This window comes from Talpa occidentalis, unplaced genomic scaffold (genome assembly GCF_014898055.3).
Source record: "Talpa occidentalis isolate TD23 unplaced genomic scaffold, MPIMG_talOcc4v2.1 talOcc4.12, whole genome shotgun sequence".
In the NCBI taxonomy this organism is placed as follows: domain Eukaryota; kingdom Metazoa; phylum Chordata; class Mammalia; order Eulipotyphla; family Talpidae; genus Talpa; species Talpa occidentalis.
Genome location: NW_023601212.1, coordinates 74,052,096 through 74,068,997, shown reverse-complemented (window position 1 = coordinate 74,068,997; position 16,902 = coordinate 74,052,096). Strand labels below are relative to the sequence as shown.

The following is a 16,902-nucleotide window of genomic DNA, read 5'->3' as shown; positions in this document are numbered from 1 at the left end:
AGTGTTGAACAAGGAATGGAGCTGTGAGGAAAAGCAATGCCAAAATGCTGCATAGCTTTGGTAGTGACTAGAATGTTCATTTTTAGCTCTAATGTGTACTGCAGCCCATTGGCATAACTTTGAAAGATTCAGGCAGGGTCAGAAAAGACAGAGACTCAAGCCAGCAAGTATGTTTTTTGATAAGAAACTCTTTGAGGGCCTCCCCTAGTGGCGCAGCGGTTGAGCGCTGGGCTGTGAAGCTGCCTGCAGCCTCTGCAGCGCCAGTTTGATCCCCGGCTGCTCCCCGGCCACCTGAGGGAGGGTCCCACATGGCGCGCAGACCTCTCCTGCCGCCCGCTGCTCCCCTCAGCAGTGTGCTTCGGTCCTTCTGCCTGCTCTGCTCCCCGCTCTGGCTCTGGTGAATTCTCTCACCCACCCGCGCTTCTGACTATACCCAGCGCTTGTATAAATAAATAAATAAAATAAAAAATTTAAAAAAAAAAAAAAAGAAAGAAACTCTTTGAAAGAGTTTCATGGTATGAATGCTAAAGTGTTACTTATAACTGTGTTAGAGACACTTCATGTGTGAAGGCCAAACCTCCTACTAAAATCATCTATGATCTAGAAGCCACAGAGCACAAGAGAAAGCCTTGACCCCACTATACTGCATAGAACCCTCCTCCCCATCACAAGGCATATATAACATACCAACAACACAATCCCAATCTGGCCCCCACCAATGAACACAGCCAAGAAAGTGTCAGAGAAGACACTCAAGGAGTCTTACAAAGAGAGAAACTGAATATAATCAGCTGTGTATATTGTGTCCGACAGAAACTTCATCCACTAGTAAAAAAAAAATTAATTCACCATATCATTAATTCAACATAATTTCTAACATAAATTTATTACAATAACAATAGTTATTAGTAGGCATATTATTATGCATATTTAAAGGAGAATTATCAATTTTTTATTGCTTTCTGATATACAAAAATACACATCTTTTAAAATCTGCATCAGGACTGTTCAAGTTATTATATGTCTAGATTAAGAATTAAAGAGCAATGCCATTCTTTACATGTTAGCATGAAAATCTAGAAAGCAAGTTCATAGACAACTGACACTTTCTTTGATTAAAAAGGCAAATATATTTGGAAATAAGATCCTGCTTTCGAAATTCTTTAGGATCCTCTCTTATCCAATGAAAAAGCTATAGCCTTTTTTTATAGCTATAGCTAATAAAATTCCATGATGATATTTAGTTTTAAAATAACAAATATTTACAGTTCTACCCGATAAGACATCAGTGTAAAAAAATAGTAACAGTACAAAACACAACAAAGCAAAAACGGACAATTATAAATCAGAGACATCCTGCAGGGGAGGAGGAGGGAGAGGAATCAGAGGGAGGGAGGAGCACAGGGGACTGAGGTGATGGTGTATGGGTGCAATAGTGAAGGAAACTCTATGGGACTACACCTGAGGGGGTGGGAGGAAGCAAATATTGTTTAAAAATGAACAATGACGTAAAAAATTAAAAAAATATTTAAAAAATTTAAAAAACATTTAGTGTTCTAAAAGATTGCAATGAGCTAACAACACGAATATCCAAAAAAGACAGTTCTCGAGGTTGACACCAATATTTTACAAAAAGACATTTCCTTGCTGAAATAGTCTAACTGAAACTGGTAGCATTATTTTAATCAATAACTATCTGACTAAATATTTCCTAGAATCAAAACAAATGACAGAAGGAAGACAAAAGTTTCTGATATCAATCTCCCTCAGAGTTAAAAAAAAAAAAAGTCACAATGTGCGTGTGGAGAGGCCACTCTGTAAGGTCAGCCTGCAAAGAGAACTTGGAATATACTGTACCTCCGTCATTTCTGGTGACTTAATCTCCTTGATTTTGAAGAAATAGCCCAGGGTGAGGAAAGCTATTGCCATGGCGCTTACACTGATCATAAAGACCACCAGGGGAGGCCGACTGCTGATATACAGCTTCAGATTCTCCAGGGGGTTGATGTTGAACATTATTCTCATCAGCTTCACCTGAAAGCAATAAATCAGAGACTCAAGGACTGACTTTCAAAAGGAAACCTAGGATTCTCACTTTTGTCTCCTTTAGTGGCATTGGGACGAGGAGGTTACTCATTATTAAACTTGAGAAATGGCTGATCATAAATCCACCCAAAAACTTAGAAGGGAAAAACTAAACATTATTTCAGAGGAGTAGGACCTTGAAAGACATACATTCTCTGAGTTTGAATCTTCTAATTATTCTACAGTGAACATTTGCTACTTCCATTTTACTTAAAATGTTTAACTAGGTCAGTAATGACACAAATATATGCCAACGTGTACAGAAATAGAGGATGCTCTCATTTCCTATCATTGAAAAGCTGAATTTTATTTATTCAACATTGTCTCTTCACTGCTATATCACTCATGTCCATCCCTAGCACCTGGTAGAGTAGATACTCAGTAAATATTGAATTTTATCTCTCCTGTTTAAAGCCCTCTTTCAGCTTCCCACTAGCCCCGGGATGAGGTCAGTAACCCCATCATCCCATGGGTTTCATGATCCAGAAACCATGCCAAGCTCAATGACTGCATCTTTACCAACTTTTCCTCCCGTTCCTTACTGGACTCCAGACACACCGACCTTGCTACTTTTTAGGATCAGCTTGTCAACTTCTGCAAGAATCTGCAGATCAGTTCAGGTAGAACTGTGATCTTAATATTGTCTTCCTTCCATTTCATGAACCTGAGATGCTTTTCCATTTATCTAGGTCTTCTTTACTTTTATTTATTTCAATAGTGTTTTATAGCTGTCAAGTTTGCACTTTTTTTTCTTTTGCTAAATTTATTCCTAGTATTTTATTCTTCTTGGAATTTTTTTTTAATAAATCCTACCTGAAGGTTTTTAACCTCTGCCAGAATGCTTGTCCCAAAATTTCTACACACTGTTTTTCTCATCCAGGTGTCCACTCACTAGTCGGCTTCCCTGAAAACCACTTCAGTACCCCTCTCTCAGTACCCTGCTTTGCTGCCTTCAATTGTTCAGTGCCAGTCAGTGCACAATTGATTTTCCACTTTTTTGTAATTGTCTGTCACACCTCTTTTGTGAGCTTCATGATTTCCCACATCTATTTATAAGTGAGAGAAGAAAACTGCAGACCATTATCATACTCTCCTTAACTGTATATACTCCTCGACTACTAAGACTGCGGCTTCCTAGCCTCATAAAATTGAATTTGCTCATGCAGCTGTTTTCTAGAATAATGTGTATACATAAGTGTTTCTATTTCTTGGAAACTTGAGAGGCCTTGACCAAGAACCATCTGAAACTGTCAAGTTTTTAATTGGTTTTGTATTTTGGTAGGTTCTCGTAACAACTTACTCGTGTTTTTTAATGACTATATGTCTATGTTTTCTATTTTTATTGAGCCTATTTTGATACTATTCTAGGAAACTGCTCCTTTTATATGATTTTTTAGAATTCTAGCAAAGTATTACTTTATGATGTATTCAATTTTAATTTACTTGTAGTTATATTTTTCATTACAAGTGATTTTGTGTTTTCCATCTTCCCTCAATTGTATTTGTGTTTTCAAAGTATTGGTATTTGGTTTTGTAAATTATATCTAGACAATTTTGTGTATTTCATTTCAGTAATTTCTACATATATTTTTTGTTTTTATTTTTTTTTGGTTTCTCTCAGTTCATATTTTCTGACTTCTTCAGCTAGATTCTTACCTCATATTTTCCAATCCTTCTTTTCTAATGTAAGCATTTAAGACTATAAATTTCATTCAAAATAGTCCTTGAGTTGCATTACTTTCCCTCACAACTACCACCAATTTAATGCATTAGCAAATCCTGTGAATTTCTTTCCAAAATATATCTCAGATCCACCCACTCTGCCCCATCTTCTAATTATGACAGGGGCTGATCACAGTATCCGTCCTGTACATGTCTTTACAGTTCTAAGACCTCTATATCCAATGCCCACTGAATATGCTGCACATGCCCAAAACTCAACTTGCCTACTTCCCTGTCCAATCTACTTTTCTTCCTGTATCCCCATCTCAATCTAGAACGCTATAAAACATCCTAGACTACTTCTGCCTTACCCATCCCTCCTCCAAAGCTAAGCAGGTGCTAAAGATACCATTTTTTAACAACTCTTACTTTTGCCTCATCTTTTCCATGCTTCTCTGCTATCTCCCTTATTCAGGCCCTTGTATCGTCTTTTTTGTAACTATTGCTAACAGTCTCAATTGGATCATCTGGCTCACACTCAAACAACCCATCCTCCATGAATTTAAGTTACCACCCCACAAAAATTAAATTCATGGGTGTAAATGTAACAAAATATGTAGATCCACATGGGGAAGATTAACAAAATTCTCACCAATAAAATCCAAGGACTATATGAATGGAGACACATTCCACTTTCATGGATAGAAAAACTCAATATATGTTGAGATGTCAGTTCTTTCCAACTTGACCTACAGATTCAATGCAATCCCAATGAAAATCCTGGTGTTATTTTGTGGATATCAATAAAGCTGTTCTAAAGTTCATATAGAGACATAAAAGAGCCAGGATACTAATGAAGAACAAAGATGGGAGAGTTGACTCTACCTGACATCAAGACTTAGTATAAAGACATAGAAATCAAGGCAGTGTAGGTTGTGGAGAAAAGGTTGGCGACAAAACAAATCAATGAAACAGAAAGAGACCCACATAAATATAGTCAACAGATCTTTGACAAGGAGCAAGGCAGTGAAGCAAAGACAAGTATTCTCAATAATTAGTGCTGGAATGACATACACACATACACACACACACACACACACAAAATAATAAATGAAGACACAGGCTGTATACTCTTGAGAAAAATGGATGCACAATGAATCGTAGAATTTATGCAAAATGCAAAACTATAAAACTCCTAGAAGATAACACAGGAGAAAACTTATGTGACAAGCCTTGAGTTTGATGATAACTTTTCAGATACCAAAGGTACCATCTATCAAAGAAAGAACTGATCACCTGGACTTCATTAAAATTAAGAATTTCTGTTCTATAGAAGACACTGTTAAGAGTATGAAAAGAAAAGGACAGACTGGGAGAAAATATTTGCAAAAGATATCGCTGATAAAGGACTATTATCCAAAATATACAAGGATATAATATGGGTATTATATCCCAACACACGTATTAGAATAGCCAAAACCCAAAACACCAAACACTGGCAGGATGTGAGGCAACAAGAACTCTCATTGATGGTAGGAATGCAAAAGGGTAGTACCCTGGTGGTTTCTTATAAAATTAAACATGCTCTTATTGTATGATCCAGCAACTGTGCACCTTTGTACTTGTCCAAAAGAGCTGAAAATTTATGTCCACAAAAAAACCTGCACATGGATGTTTATAACTCAGCACTAAAAAGAAAGAGCTATCAAGTCATGAAAATGTATGAGGAAACCCTGAAGCTAAAAAAGCCAACATGAAAAGGCTATCTACTGTATGATTCTAGAAAAGGCAAAATCATGGAAACAGTAAAAAAAGATCATTGGTTGTGAAAGGTTGCGGGGTGGGGAGGGATGAACAAGCAAACTACAGAGGACTTTAGATCACTGAAAACATGCTGTATGCTGCCACAGTAGTAGACACATGTCATCATACACGTGCCTGAACCCCTAGAATACATAAAACCAAGAGAGAACCCTAATGTAAACTATTGTCTTTGGTTGATCATGATGTGCTATGTAAGTTCATCAATTACAACAAATGTACTATTCTGGTGAGGGATGTTGACAATAGGAAGGCTGTGCATGAGTGGGAGCATGGATAACTGTTACATGGGAATCTCTGCCTTACTCTCAATTTTGCTATGACCCTAAAACAACTTTTTTTTTTTTTAAAGATTTATTTATTTATACATGCACTGGGTACAGTCAGAAGTACGGGAGGGTAAGAGGATTCACCAGAGACAGAGCAGGGAGCAGAACAGGCAGAAGGACCGAAGTACACTGCTGAGGGGAGCAGCAGGCAGCAGGAGAAGTCTGTGGGCCATGTGGGCCCCTCACCAGGGGCCGGGGATTGAACAGGCGTTGCAGAGGCTTCGAGCAGCTTCGCAGCCCAGTGCTCAACCGCTGCGCCACCAGGGGAGGCCCCTAAAACAACTCTTTTTTAAAAATCTTTAAAAAAAAAAAAAAGCAGAAAAATCTAGAAATGACTCTACCTAGGTCAAATTCATAGAATTCAGGAACCAAAATGTGAACAGTAAATAAAGAGTTTCACAATTAAGACAGAATAAAACTTGAGTTGTATATAAAAAGGAACCATTCACTACCTGGAGCTACAATTAGAAAATAGAAAAATCTGAATTAAAATTCATTTCTAGAGAAAAATCAAGTCATTAACAACATGTCACATCAGAATTTAAAACAGGAGAGGTCTGCCTGTGTGTGACCTCATACACCTGTATGTAAGTGTGTATCTACATATGTCAACAAAAATATACACAAGTTAGCAAACAATGTCAACAAAAACCAATTTAATTAGAGAAACTTCCAAAGGAAAATAACTGCACGGCTGATGAGATTACACATATCATTCTTGTTGTTCATTTCTATCATGAATATGTATTTCCTTTCTAATAATCTATAACAATAAAATTTATAAATAGATTCCTCCATTGATCCTGCTGACTCAGTGTTCAAAATTAAACTTCATTATTTTTTAATTGCATCCATTTTCTTCATTAATAAAGGCAATAGGAAAAAAACTTACGAATGATTTCTTAAACCAACTCAGTTCTTAAACCAACCCAGGAAAAAAAAAAAAATAGAAAACAGGACAGTGCCCTAATATGGCATGGGGCTAAAGAAAGACAGAACTTAACTAGCAGTGATCCGTACTCTGAAGAGAAGTGCTAGAAACCAAGAACACTTAGACCTGCTTCCTCCAGACAACTAAGCTGTGCATGCTGCTTAGGCAGGCAGTGCACACAGACTCTCCAGACAAGTGTGGGCTCCTCCATCAGGGCAGGTTGAGAGGCCAGCTGAAGGCATGGAGGGAGAGGGTGACCATGAACAGAAGGGTGCCCAAGATAGAGAGGTGTCCTGTAAGGGGCAAAGAATTTTAAGAAGGAAGAGGAATTGGTACAATGTTGCTGAGATGTGAACAAGCACGGAGAGTAAGAAAAAAGGATTCCTAGGCCTCTCGGTTCTTTAAAAAGCTCTCAGGTGAAACGGAACTCAAAATAATCCCCCTGTCACTGATGGCAAGATCACTGATGGCTCTGATGCTAGACTCAGGGGAGAGAGCAAAGGGTAAGGAGAGAAGAGGGATGAGGAAACTGAGGCAACAGGTGAGTATCACTGCTTCAAATGAAAGGAACAAGAGAGTGGGGTCAAGAGAAGTGAAGAAACGAATCACTGAAAGCAGAGGAAAGAGGGAGAAAAAGAGAAAGATTTCCAAAGGGACCAGTAGAGGCAGAAAAAGTAATTTTGTAATGTGGTTGTATTTTATTGGAAGGGAAATAAATGAACATTGACTATGCCAGATACATGAGTCCTTTCCTAGTGTCCTCCTCCCTCTCTCCAAAGCCCCTGTACTTTACAGTACACCACATGCCACTTGTCTCGGTTTAAAACTAGAATCTCTGGACAGGATAGGGTCTCATAGACCGAGGTAATAGTTCCTAAATGGTTTCTAACTTATTTTTATTTGAGATACACTACATCACTACCTATGACCCAGACCAAAAAGTTCATGCATGAACAACAAAACCAACTAGACTTTTGCCCTTAGGTTATATGGAAAATTCCTTTAAGATCACCTATAAAGTCAGGTCCTTTCCAAAATGTGAGAGAGGTTAGAAGTTAGGAGGGAATGCCACAAGGAGAATGAGAAAGGATGATGAAAGGCAAGTCTGCTCCACATGCCATTTGAGGAAATATACTAGTCTTGTGCTAAAAGAGAACGGCAGGAACTCATCTTGATGTAGGAGAGGGGTCCAGTGTGAATGCAAAAACAAAATCAGCATTTCTCAAATATCCTGTGATGTCTGAGATATCTGAAGGACTTCCAGGCAAGGAGGTGGAAACCCTAGGCATAATAAAGAATAGTAATGGATGAGAAGTCAGATGTCCAAGATTTAGCAGAGATAAGGATACTTGCCAGTATCAAAGAAACCCTGAACAGCCTCAAGCACCCAGCATTGAGTAGAAACATGAAGCAGAAAACAGACACAGTGCACCTGCACATTGCAAATAAACAGCAATGAAGGCAAAGGAAACCCTCAAGATCTCTAGGAAGGACTCAGATGCTGAAGCCCATGTCTGAAGTTACAGTTCTTACGTCACTGTGCAACTAGACACTGCAGCTCACACCTTCCTCTTCCAGCTTCCAGGACCTCACTCCTGGCTTCCTTGCAGTTATCTGGCCGCCCCTTCCTTCTCACTCTTCTTCAAAATCAGTGTTCCCTCAATCTGGCTGGAATCTCTGCTCAGTGGATCCACTCTTTTGTAGCTGACTGTCAAGTTTAATTATCTATCTCCTCACTTTGGACCCAAGCTGCCATCCACAGGAACTTTCTACTTAGATAACCCACAGGCACCTTGAACCAAATCAGCTCCTCCTCATAATGAAAGACAGAGCCATCTACCCATGACCCCTGCCAGTCATTCTTGATTCTCTCACTGTCCTACAAGTAACCAGTTACCAGTCCTGTCATTCCCTCCTCATCAATGTCTCAAAAGCATCTCTTGCTCCATCCCCACTGACACTAGCTTCTTCAGCCAACTGAAATCCAAGAATATCCTGCTCCTGTTGTCTCTCATTGCTGTGATGTCTATGCACCCTCCTCTCCCCGCACCGCCCACCTTAGGCAGTGCCTCACACTGAGAAGGTACTGTACATTAACATTTAACATCATGGCCCACTTTTTGTGAGTGAGGCACTAAGAGTTTTGCACATATTATATATGATCCTCACAACAAATTTAGCAACCTCCAGAGCCCATGCACTATTAAGTGCTCTGCTGCCTCCCAGTATGTTATGGGCTTGAACAGTCAACCCCAAATGAGAGAAAAACTGAAGAATATCCATGCAATTTTGTAATTAAGACATCAATAGTGGGCCTCCCTGGTGGCGCAGGCGGTTGAGAGCCACACTGTGAGAGCCAGCCCCTGCAGCATGGGTTTGAGCCGGGGAGAAACCCACATGGCACGGGAGACCTCTCCTGTCTCACCCGCTGCTCCCCTCAGCCATGTATTTTGTCAGTCTGCCTGTTCTGTACCCCCACTCTGTCTCTGGTGAATCTTCTCACCCTCCCGTGCATCTGGCCTGTACCCTGGTTCTTGTATAAATAAATCTTAAAAAAAAGGTGGATATTAAAAAAAAAAGACATCAATAGTAATGTAAGTAAAACCCCTTTCAGCTAGATAGCTGTGATGATAGCAGAAACTAGATTATAAGGGCTAAGAGTGAGGAAAAAATCATTTTTTTTAAACTTTTTTTAAAGATTTATTTATTTATTTATTTATTTATTTATTTATTTATTTATTTATACAAGCACTGGGTACAGTTAGAAGCGCGGGAGGGTGGGAGAATTCACCAAAGCCAAAGCAGAGAGCAGAGCAGGCAGACTGATGAAGTACACTGCTGAGGGGAGCAGCAGGCAGCAGGAGAGGTCTGCGTGCCATGTGGGACCCTTGCCCCCTGGAGGGAGAACGAACAGGCACTGCAGAAGCTCCGGGCAGCTTCACAATCCAGCACTCAACCGCTACGCCACCAAGGAGGCCCGAGAAAATATCATTTTTAATAGTGACCACTTAAAATGTATACACATTAGGAACTATGCCAAGAACTTTACATACATATTTTCTTAATCTTTGCAACACTACTAGTAAGATATTGCTATCCTCATTTTATAGAGTTTAAAGACATTAAACAATTTGTTCAAGGTTATGCTGCAAATAAACTGGGAGAGACCAATTCTGACCTAATTCATCTAAAAAACATGCCATCACTCACAGTGTCATGGTTGATAAGTAGGTTTCAAGTCAAATGCCAAGTTGAAAAAAACACTCACATGCCATGGATATATAAAGTGTATTTAGCCATTGCCTTCAATAAAAGCACAATTAAGATTGATTTTTTTAAGTTCCAAATGGTTAACTTATTTCCCATCTCTAAAATTCAGCAAGACAATTGCCTCAGCACTCTCATCAATTAGAGCATAAAGCAAAGACAAGAGGCATCTTCTGCTAATGGTGTCTTGTTTCTTAATCTAATACAGAAGGAAAAACTTTCACAGTAACAAGTTTAAATGATCAAGAGACATTACAACAGAAAGTATAAAGTTTTAGTTGCTAAATATGCATTTTAGGCGAAATTTGTACCCAGATAAAAACAAAAAGGACAAAAAGAACATGTGCTGTTATAATTACATGTTTGTAAGCAGACTTACTTCCAAAATTCAACCTTTAGGGCCTCCCTGGTGGCTCAAGGGGCTAAGCACCGCACTATGAAGCAATCTGCAACCTCTGCAGCACTAGTTCAATCCCGGGCCAGCCAGGGAGCAACCCACATGGCGCAGCAGACCTCTCCTGTCTCACCCACTGCTCCCCTCAGCAGTGTATTTCAGTCATTCTGCCTGTTCTGTTCCCCACTCTGTCTCTGGTGAATCCTCTCACCCCCTACATCTCTGGCCTGTACCCCAACTCTTAAATGCATAAATTAATAAATCTTTTTAAAAAAATTCAACCTTTAGCTGTATTTCTACTCATCCATGATTAATGAATGCACTGCTCCATTTTCAATCCCTGTAACTCCAAGTCCCCTTTTGTTTTTGAAAAAATTAATTCGCTGTAACCCTGCAACTGAAAATAACTCATCTCGTTCTTTAGTTTTTTAAATTGCTGACCATCTTTAAAATTAAACTACTGTATCCCCTTATCAAAATATAATAATTTGGGGTTTAGTTAACAGATATTTTAAAAAACCAGTGAGTGGCCAAAATTAAATAGACACTAAAATTTCAATATGACATAACATCCAAACTCAGTGTAAAGACTGGGAGATATTCTGAAAACAGCACTTTCAACCAAACCACACGAAAGTCCAACTGCTAAATGACAGTACTTTGCAGACAATCATCACCAAAGTCTGTCAAGTCCTCCCCAGGACTGCATTTAGGTATGTAATTACACAGAAAGACAATCGCAGACTTTGTCAAATTTGTTTGATGTGTGCAAAAGATAACTTCAGGATTTCCATGTTTATAAAAATAAATCCTCAACACTTTCAACTTTCTTTCCTCCATTACATGTTTTCCATTTTAATTGGAATGTCATAGTAAGAAATAAAATGGTAAAGTCCTCTTTCATAGCAATGAAATTCTGTGGCACATTAATACTAACTAAAGAATCCCATAGCTCTGCCATCCCTGTACGTCTTCCTTTAAGGCCACTCTTTTAAAGGTGCTTAGCTGTGAAGAGGAGGAGATAGAGTAGCAGGTAGAGGAAAGAAGATTCTTGTGTTACAAAATTAAGATGGTACAGTCCTGAGCATGTTTAAAGAAAGGCTGAAGTCAGTGAAATGTCCTGAGACAACCAATGTTCCTGCATAATAACATAGCATCGTGTTTGAAGGGCTTCAAAGGTTTTTTGACAATACTGGGTAAGAGAAATAAACAGCCTTCTGTAAATTGAATGAGATGTCATTAAAGACACTCAAAAGATGATTAAAGAGTTGCCATGTACCATATGGCTGCAGCCAGGGTGGCAGAGATGGTACCAAAACTGTTCTCCTGCAAATTAAACACAGACACTGAAACAACTTACAATTTGCAGAAACCAAATTGAATTTCCTGATGAATACCAGACAGTATCTTTTTCACTGTCCTTAAAAAAAAGTTAAGCACTAGTTATGTCACTGGCTGCTTAAGAGAACAAGACAAACTCATTAAATGAAAACAATACTTCAGAACTCAGACATCAACCAGAAACCAGACTGGGTAGCATATTGCTTTTCTGTCTTAGAAATGTATTTAACTTCTAACCAGCTGCCTCTGGCCCCAGCTACCTAGTCTAGGTGCTCTTTCACTAACTGGCCATAGTTTTTTCATCCCCCAGCTAATTCTGAATGACCCAAATCCTCCTAATCCTTCCAGGTCTGCCTCAAAAGTCACTTCCTCTATAAAACCTGTTCTGATCTTAACCGAAACAAGATTCCTAATAGTTGGTATCTCCATGTGGCAATTATGTCTTCCCACATTTTATAGCTTATTGCTTTCTCTAAATAAGTTCCTTGGGGGCAGAAACTATATTTGCACTTGCCCTCTCTTCCCTGCAGCAGCTGCAGCTCCAGCCCAAACAGAGAAAGTGCACTCAATCAACATTTGGTGATCTCAATATCCAGAAGGCAGCTGCCAGCCCTGAATCCTGCCCACCTCAATTCAGTCCACAAAATTCCTCCCACAACTTTACTAGGAAGTCAACACACTGCCTCCTTACTCCTACAGTGAACAGGCTTGAATAGTCATTAAGCATATCTTAGGGGCACAACAAGTCTATTTCCTTTCAGAATCCTTAAATGAAAGAAGTAGGAAGGCGCTCTAAACCTTCAGCACCGATGGAGCATTCATCTACAGGTGGAACAGGAATACTAGAGTTCAAGCTGACCAAAAAGAACGCCTGGGGGACAAACCAATTTACCAAACTTTCATCATCAACATTTCTTCTCACTATCACCCGAAGCGGCCCATCTTTGAGGCAAGAAAGTAGCAGTTCAGGAGCCACAATCTTTCTTGCCAAAGCAGGCTACAAAGTTCATCACCCATCACTCCGTGAGTGCCACAATCAGCCAGTTCCGAACTTAACTATCAGTGGATAACAGCTTCTTTCAATAAAGGCCCCCTCACCAACTATCCATTGGTTATGATGTTGATATAATTCAAAACTGCACAACAAACCTAGCTTTACCCCGGCGGTGCTGATTCAAGGGAACCTGAACGACATACCTGTAGATTACCTTAAACTGCTCCTTAAATTTATTAAATTACGTGGATTATTCTTTTCGATAATAATAATGATAATAATCCACTCCATCTCAGCAGATTTACCAAGCTTGACACATAAAATACCACTATTTCATTTTAACTTTCCGCACACACGTGAGTCTCTCCCTCCCACCTTCTTCCTGAGATGTGTGTCATTTGTAAACGGAGAAGTAACCCAAACACTGCCGAAAGTCAAAAGTGGCAAACTACCAAAGTGTCTCCGGTGCTAAATCCAAATGACCCAGGCCTCAGCTCCATACGTGGAAGTCCCGCCATCTCTAAAGCGAGCAGGAAACCTCTGCTCCCGGGATGCAGGTGGCAAACCCCGGTGGCGGGTGATCAGGCTGGAGGCCACCCGCGCAGACCAGCCCCGGCCTAAGGTGGGGCGACCCCCACCAGGAGCCGAGGCGGGGACTGCAGCCCCGAAAGCCCAAGAAGAAAGCCGGTCGGAAGGGCGGCTCTCGGACGGCGCGGCGCCCTCCCAGCCCCGGGGTAGCCCACGGCGGGGCCCCGACCCCCGGCCCACGCGCCCCGGCTCACCCGCCCCGGCGGGCTGCGGCGCGCCCCGGGCCCGGCCGGGGCAGTGCTCGGCTGACGCCCGCGGCCGCTCAGAGTTCACTCCCCGCGGCGCGCGGCGGGCCCGGGGCCGCTCGGCACCATCCTCCCCGCCGCGCCGGGGGCGACGTCCGGCTCCGCCGGGTCGACGCGCGCCTTGGACACCAGCCCGCTCGCGCCGCCGCTACACGAACTCTCCTCCGGCTCCGGCAGCAGCAGCGGTTTCCGGGTTAAAAAAAAAAAGCCTCCGCCAACGCCGCTGTGACCTCCGACACCTGGCGTCCGACGGTGGCGCAGCCGGGACAAGATACCTCAGCGCGGGCAGCGGAGCCCACGCCCCTGACGGGATCACGTGAGGAGTCACGTGTGCGTGCGTAGACTGTAAGCCCCATGACGTACGTTTGTGTACCTACGTGTGTAGCGTTGTGGGTGTGCGACGTGTCTAGGTCTCGTGCGGAGTGCGTGGAAGGGGATCCGTGTGCACCGGCGTGTGCTCGGTGGATGTGGATGTGTCTGTGGGTGGTGGGTGGTGGGTGGTGGGGTGACCATGGTGGTGTGTGCGTGCATGGGTGTGTATGGTGTGCGTGTGTGCTTCTGTGCTCGCGTATTTATTACTACTGAAGAAGGTATAATTTGGTACACTTTATGAAATAATATGGCAATATCCAGTAAACTTGAAGATATACGCGCTCTTTTTAGGATGTATTACCTGGAGAAACGCTTGGCACCTGCACAAGCCGACTTACAAAGAATGTTTCTAGCACCACTGCCTGTAGTCACTAAGAACAGAGGCGGGGCGGGGGGCAAACAACAGCTCATATAGTCAAATGTAAAAATATGCTTTGGCACTTTGGTGTATCTATAATCAAATACAAAAGAGCAGCGAAAATTACTGAAATAGTTGATACAACAGTGGGGGAGCAAATCACAAAATGATACAGCTTAATTCCATCCATAAAATTCCAAAACATGTTAATCTAATCAACATTTGCAAATACGTACATCTCTGACAGACCAAAAAAATGAGAAAAATGCTTCAATTTCTTGTTAAGCAGTAAAAGAGGATGGAATTGAAGAAGAGGCGCCCAGGACACCTCAGAGGTAAAAGATATGTTCTTTATCTTCAAAGGGTGACACAGTTATTTATTGAATTTTTTATATAGCTTACAAGTATTTTGTATCTACTAGATAGTTAATAAAAATGAAAAATACACTATAATTCTTCATGGAATTAGAAAGTTGAGTACAGAAGATGATCTATCATAAGAAAATTAAAGGCAGAAGCTACAACGTATCTTAAAATAAGTCAGGTCAGGAGATGCTGATAGGAGTCATGAAAGAGAATGGCCAGACCCCAAACATAACTTTTTGACAAAGGTATGAAGAACTTTCAAATGACTTTCAAAAGCTGCTTTCCAACTGAAAGTAATTAAACCAAAGATGAAACTTCTATCTCAAGATCATACTCTTAATGTAAATGTTGTTAAAGCAATCCAGACTATAAGTGGAGGCTTTGTCAAGCATGCCAGTGTAAACAGTGAACAACTTCCAGTGGTCAAGGGTAATTTAAGTGCATAATTTACTGTGGGGTGACTATGAAATAAACCTGGACTGTGATAGGGAAGAACAATATGGTGGGTCATTGTGTCAAGATAAATACATAAATTAAAAATAAGTTTTGTCCATTCTATATATCAAATTGAAATAGAAGAAAAAGATTTTTAACAGCACTATTTTCATGCACAATGTAATATTTTCTGAAAAGTTTTTGAGTAAATGAACATCTTACACTCAATGAAATATTAGAATCAATAAATACTGTTGAATAAGTGAAGGGACAATAAGCATTTCATAAGAGAAAAAATATGAATTCCAACAGACAAAGATGTCATTGCTAATAATGATGAGGATCCTCACTAAGGATAAGAAGATAGTTTGTGGAAAGGAGGCTCTGATTGGAGGTGGGGCTTGGGGTCTATGCCTGGCTTTCCTGCATACTCTCTTATCTCTGACCAAGTGACAAACACTATGAACCTCATGTTCTTCATTACAAAAGTAGGGGTGATAATACCAACTTATTAAAGTTCATGAAACTCCTCTAAACTCTCTATGACCTGTAAAGCAGGGTTAAGTGTGGTAGGCCCACAAAAACCTGAGCTGTGTTGTTAATTGCAGAACACAGACCTCTGAGGTTATACAGGCACATCCGAAACCCTGCAGGTTCTGTTCCAGACCACTGCACCATAGAGAAGATCGCTATAAAAAAATCACATGATTTTGGGGGGTTTCCAGTGTGTTTAAAATGTAATGTAGTGTATTTACATTACCCTCTCGTCTATTAATGGCACATTATGTCTCAAAAAAACAATGTACATACCTTCATTTGAAAATGCTTTATTGCTCTCTTCTCTATAATGTTTTTGCTGGTAGAGGGTCCTGACTTAATGCTGATGGCTGCTGATGGTGGTTCCTGAAGGTTGGGGGTGTCCGTGGCAATTTTTTAAAATAAGACAACGGTCCCGCATCAATTGACTCTTCCTGTTTTGAAAGATTTTTCTGTAGCATGCAATGCTGTTAGATAACATTTTACCCATATTAGAACCTCTTTCAAATCAATCACTTCGAACCCTGTCGCTTCTTTATCAACTAAGTTTACACATCTCAAGAAACCACTTTCTGGGCTCATCCACACACAAAAAACAACCCCTCATCTGTTACTTTTATTGTGAGAGTGCAGCAATTCAGTCACATCTTCAAGTTCCACTTTTAATTCTAGTTTTTTTGCTATTTCTACCACATCTGCAGTTATTCTCCTCTGAAGGCTTAAATCCCTCAAAGTCACCCATGATGTTGAAATCTATTTCTTCCAAATGTCTGCTAATATTTTCACCTCCCCCAGTGAATCATAAATGTTCTTATTGGTATCTGGAAAGGTGAATTATTTCCAGAATGTGTTAAATTTACTTTGCCCACATCCATAAGGAATCACATCTATGTTCGCAAAAGCTTATGAAACATTTTTCCATAAATAATAAGATTTAAATATGGAAACTACTCCTTGGCCCATGGACTGCAGAATGGATGGTATGTGAGCTGGTATGAAAACAACTCTAATCTGTATATTTCCATCAGAGCTCCTGGGTGACTAGCTACATTGTCATTGAGCAGTAATATTTTGAAAGGAATCTTTTTTTCTGAGTGATAGGTCTCAACAGTGGCCTGCAAATAGTCAGTTTACTATGTGGTAAACAGATGTGCTATCATCCGGCTTTGTTATTCCA

The 16,902-nt window shown here is 40.5% G+C and overlaps 1 protein-coding gene across 7 annotated transcripts in view; it reads right to left on the bottom strand.

The window, feature by feature from the left end:
- TMEM248 (transmembrane protein 248) overlaps window positions 1-16,902 on the bottom strand; it is a 47,573-nt gene that overhangs the window by 10,495 nt on the left and 20,176 nt on the right. For 4 of the 7 annotated variants that reach the window (XM_054693576.1, XM_054693574.1, XM_054693577.1 and 1 more), the window contains 2 exons: window positions 15,999-16,159; window positions 1,858-2,034 (listed from right to left, as the gene is read on the bottom strand). In XM_054693576.1, the coding sequence (XP_054549551.1) occupies window positions 1,858-2,034; window positions 15,999-16,004 (183 nt within the window). In that variant the 5' untranslated portion in view covers window positions 16,005-16,159. Of the gene's footprint in view, window positions 1-1,857; window positions 2,035-13,606; window positions 13,653-15,998; window positions 16,160-16,902 lie in introns of those variants that run through there. The other 3 variants (XR_008551199.1, XM_054693578.1, XM_037506787.2) reach the window with 2 other exon arrangements.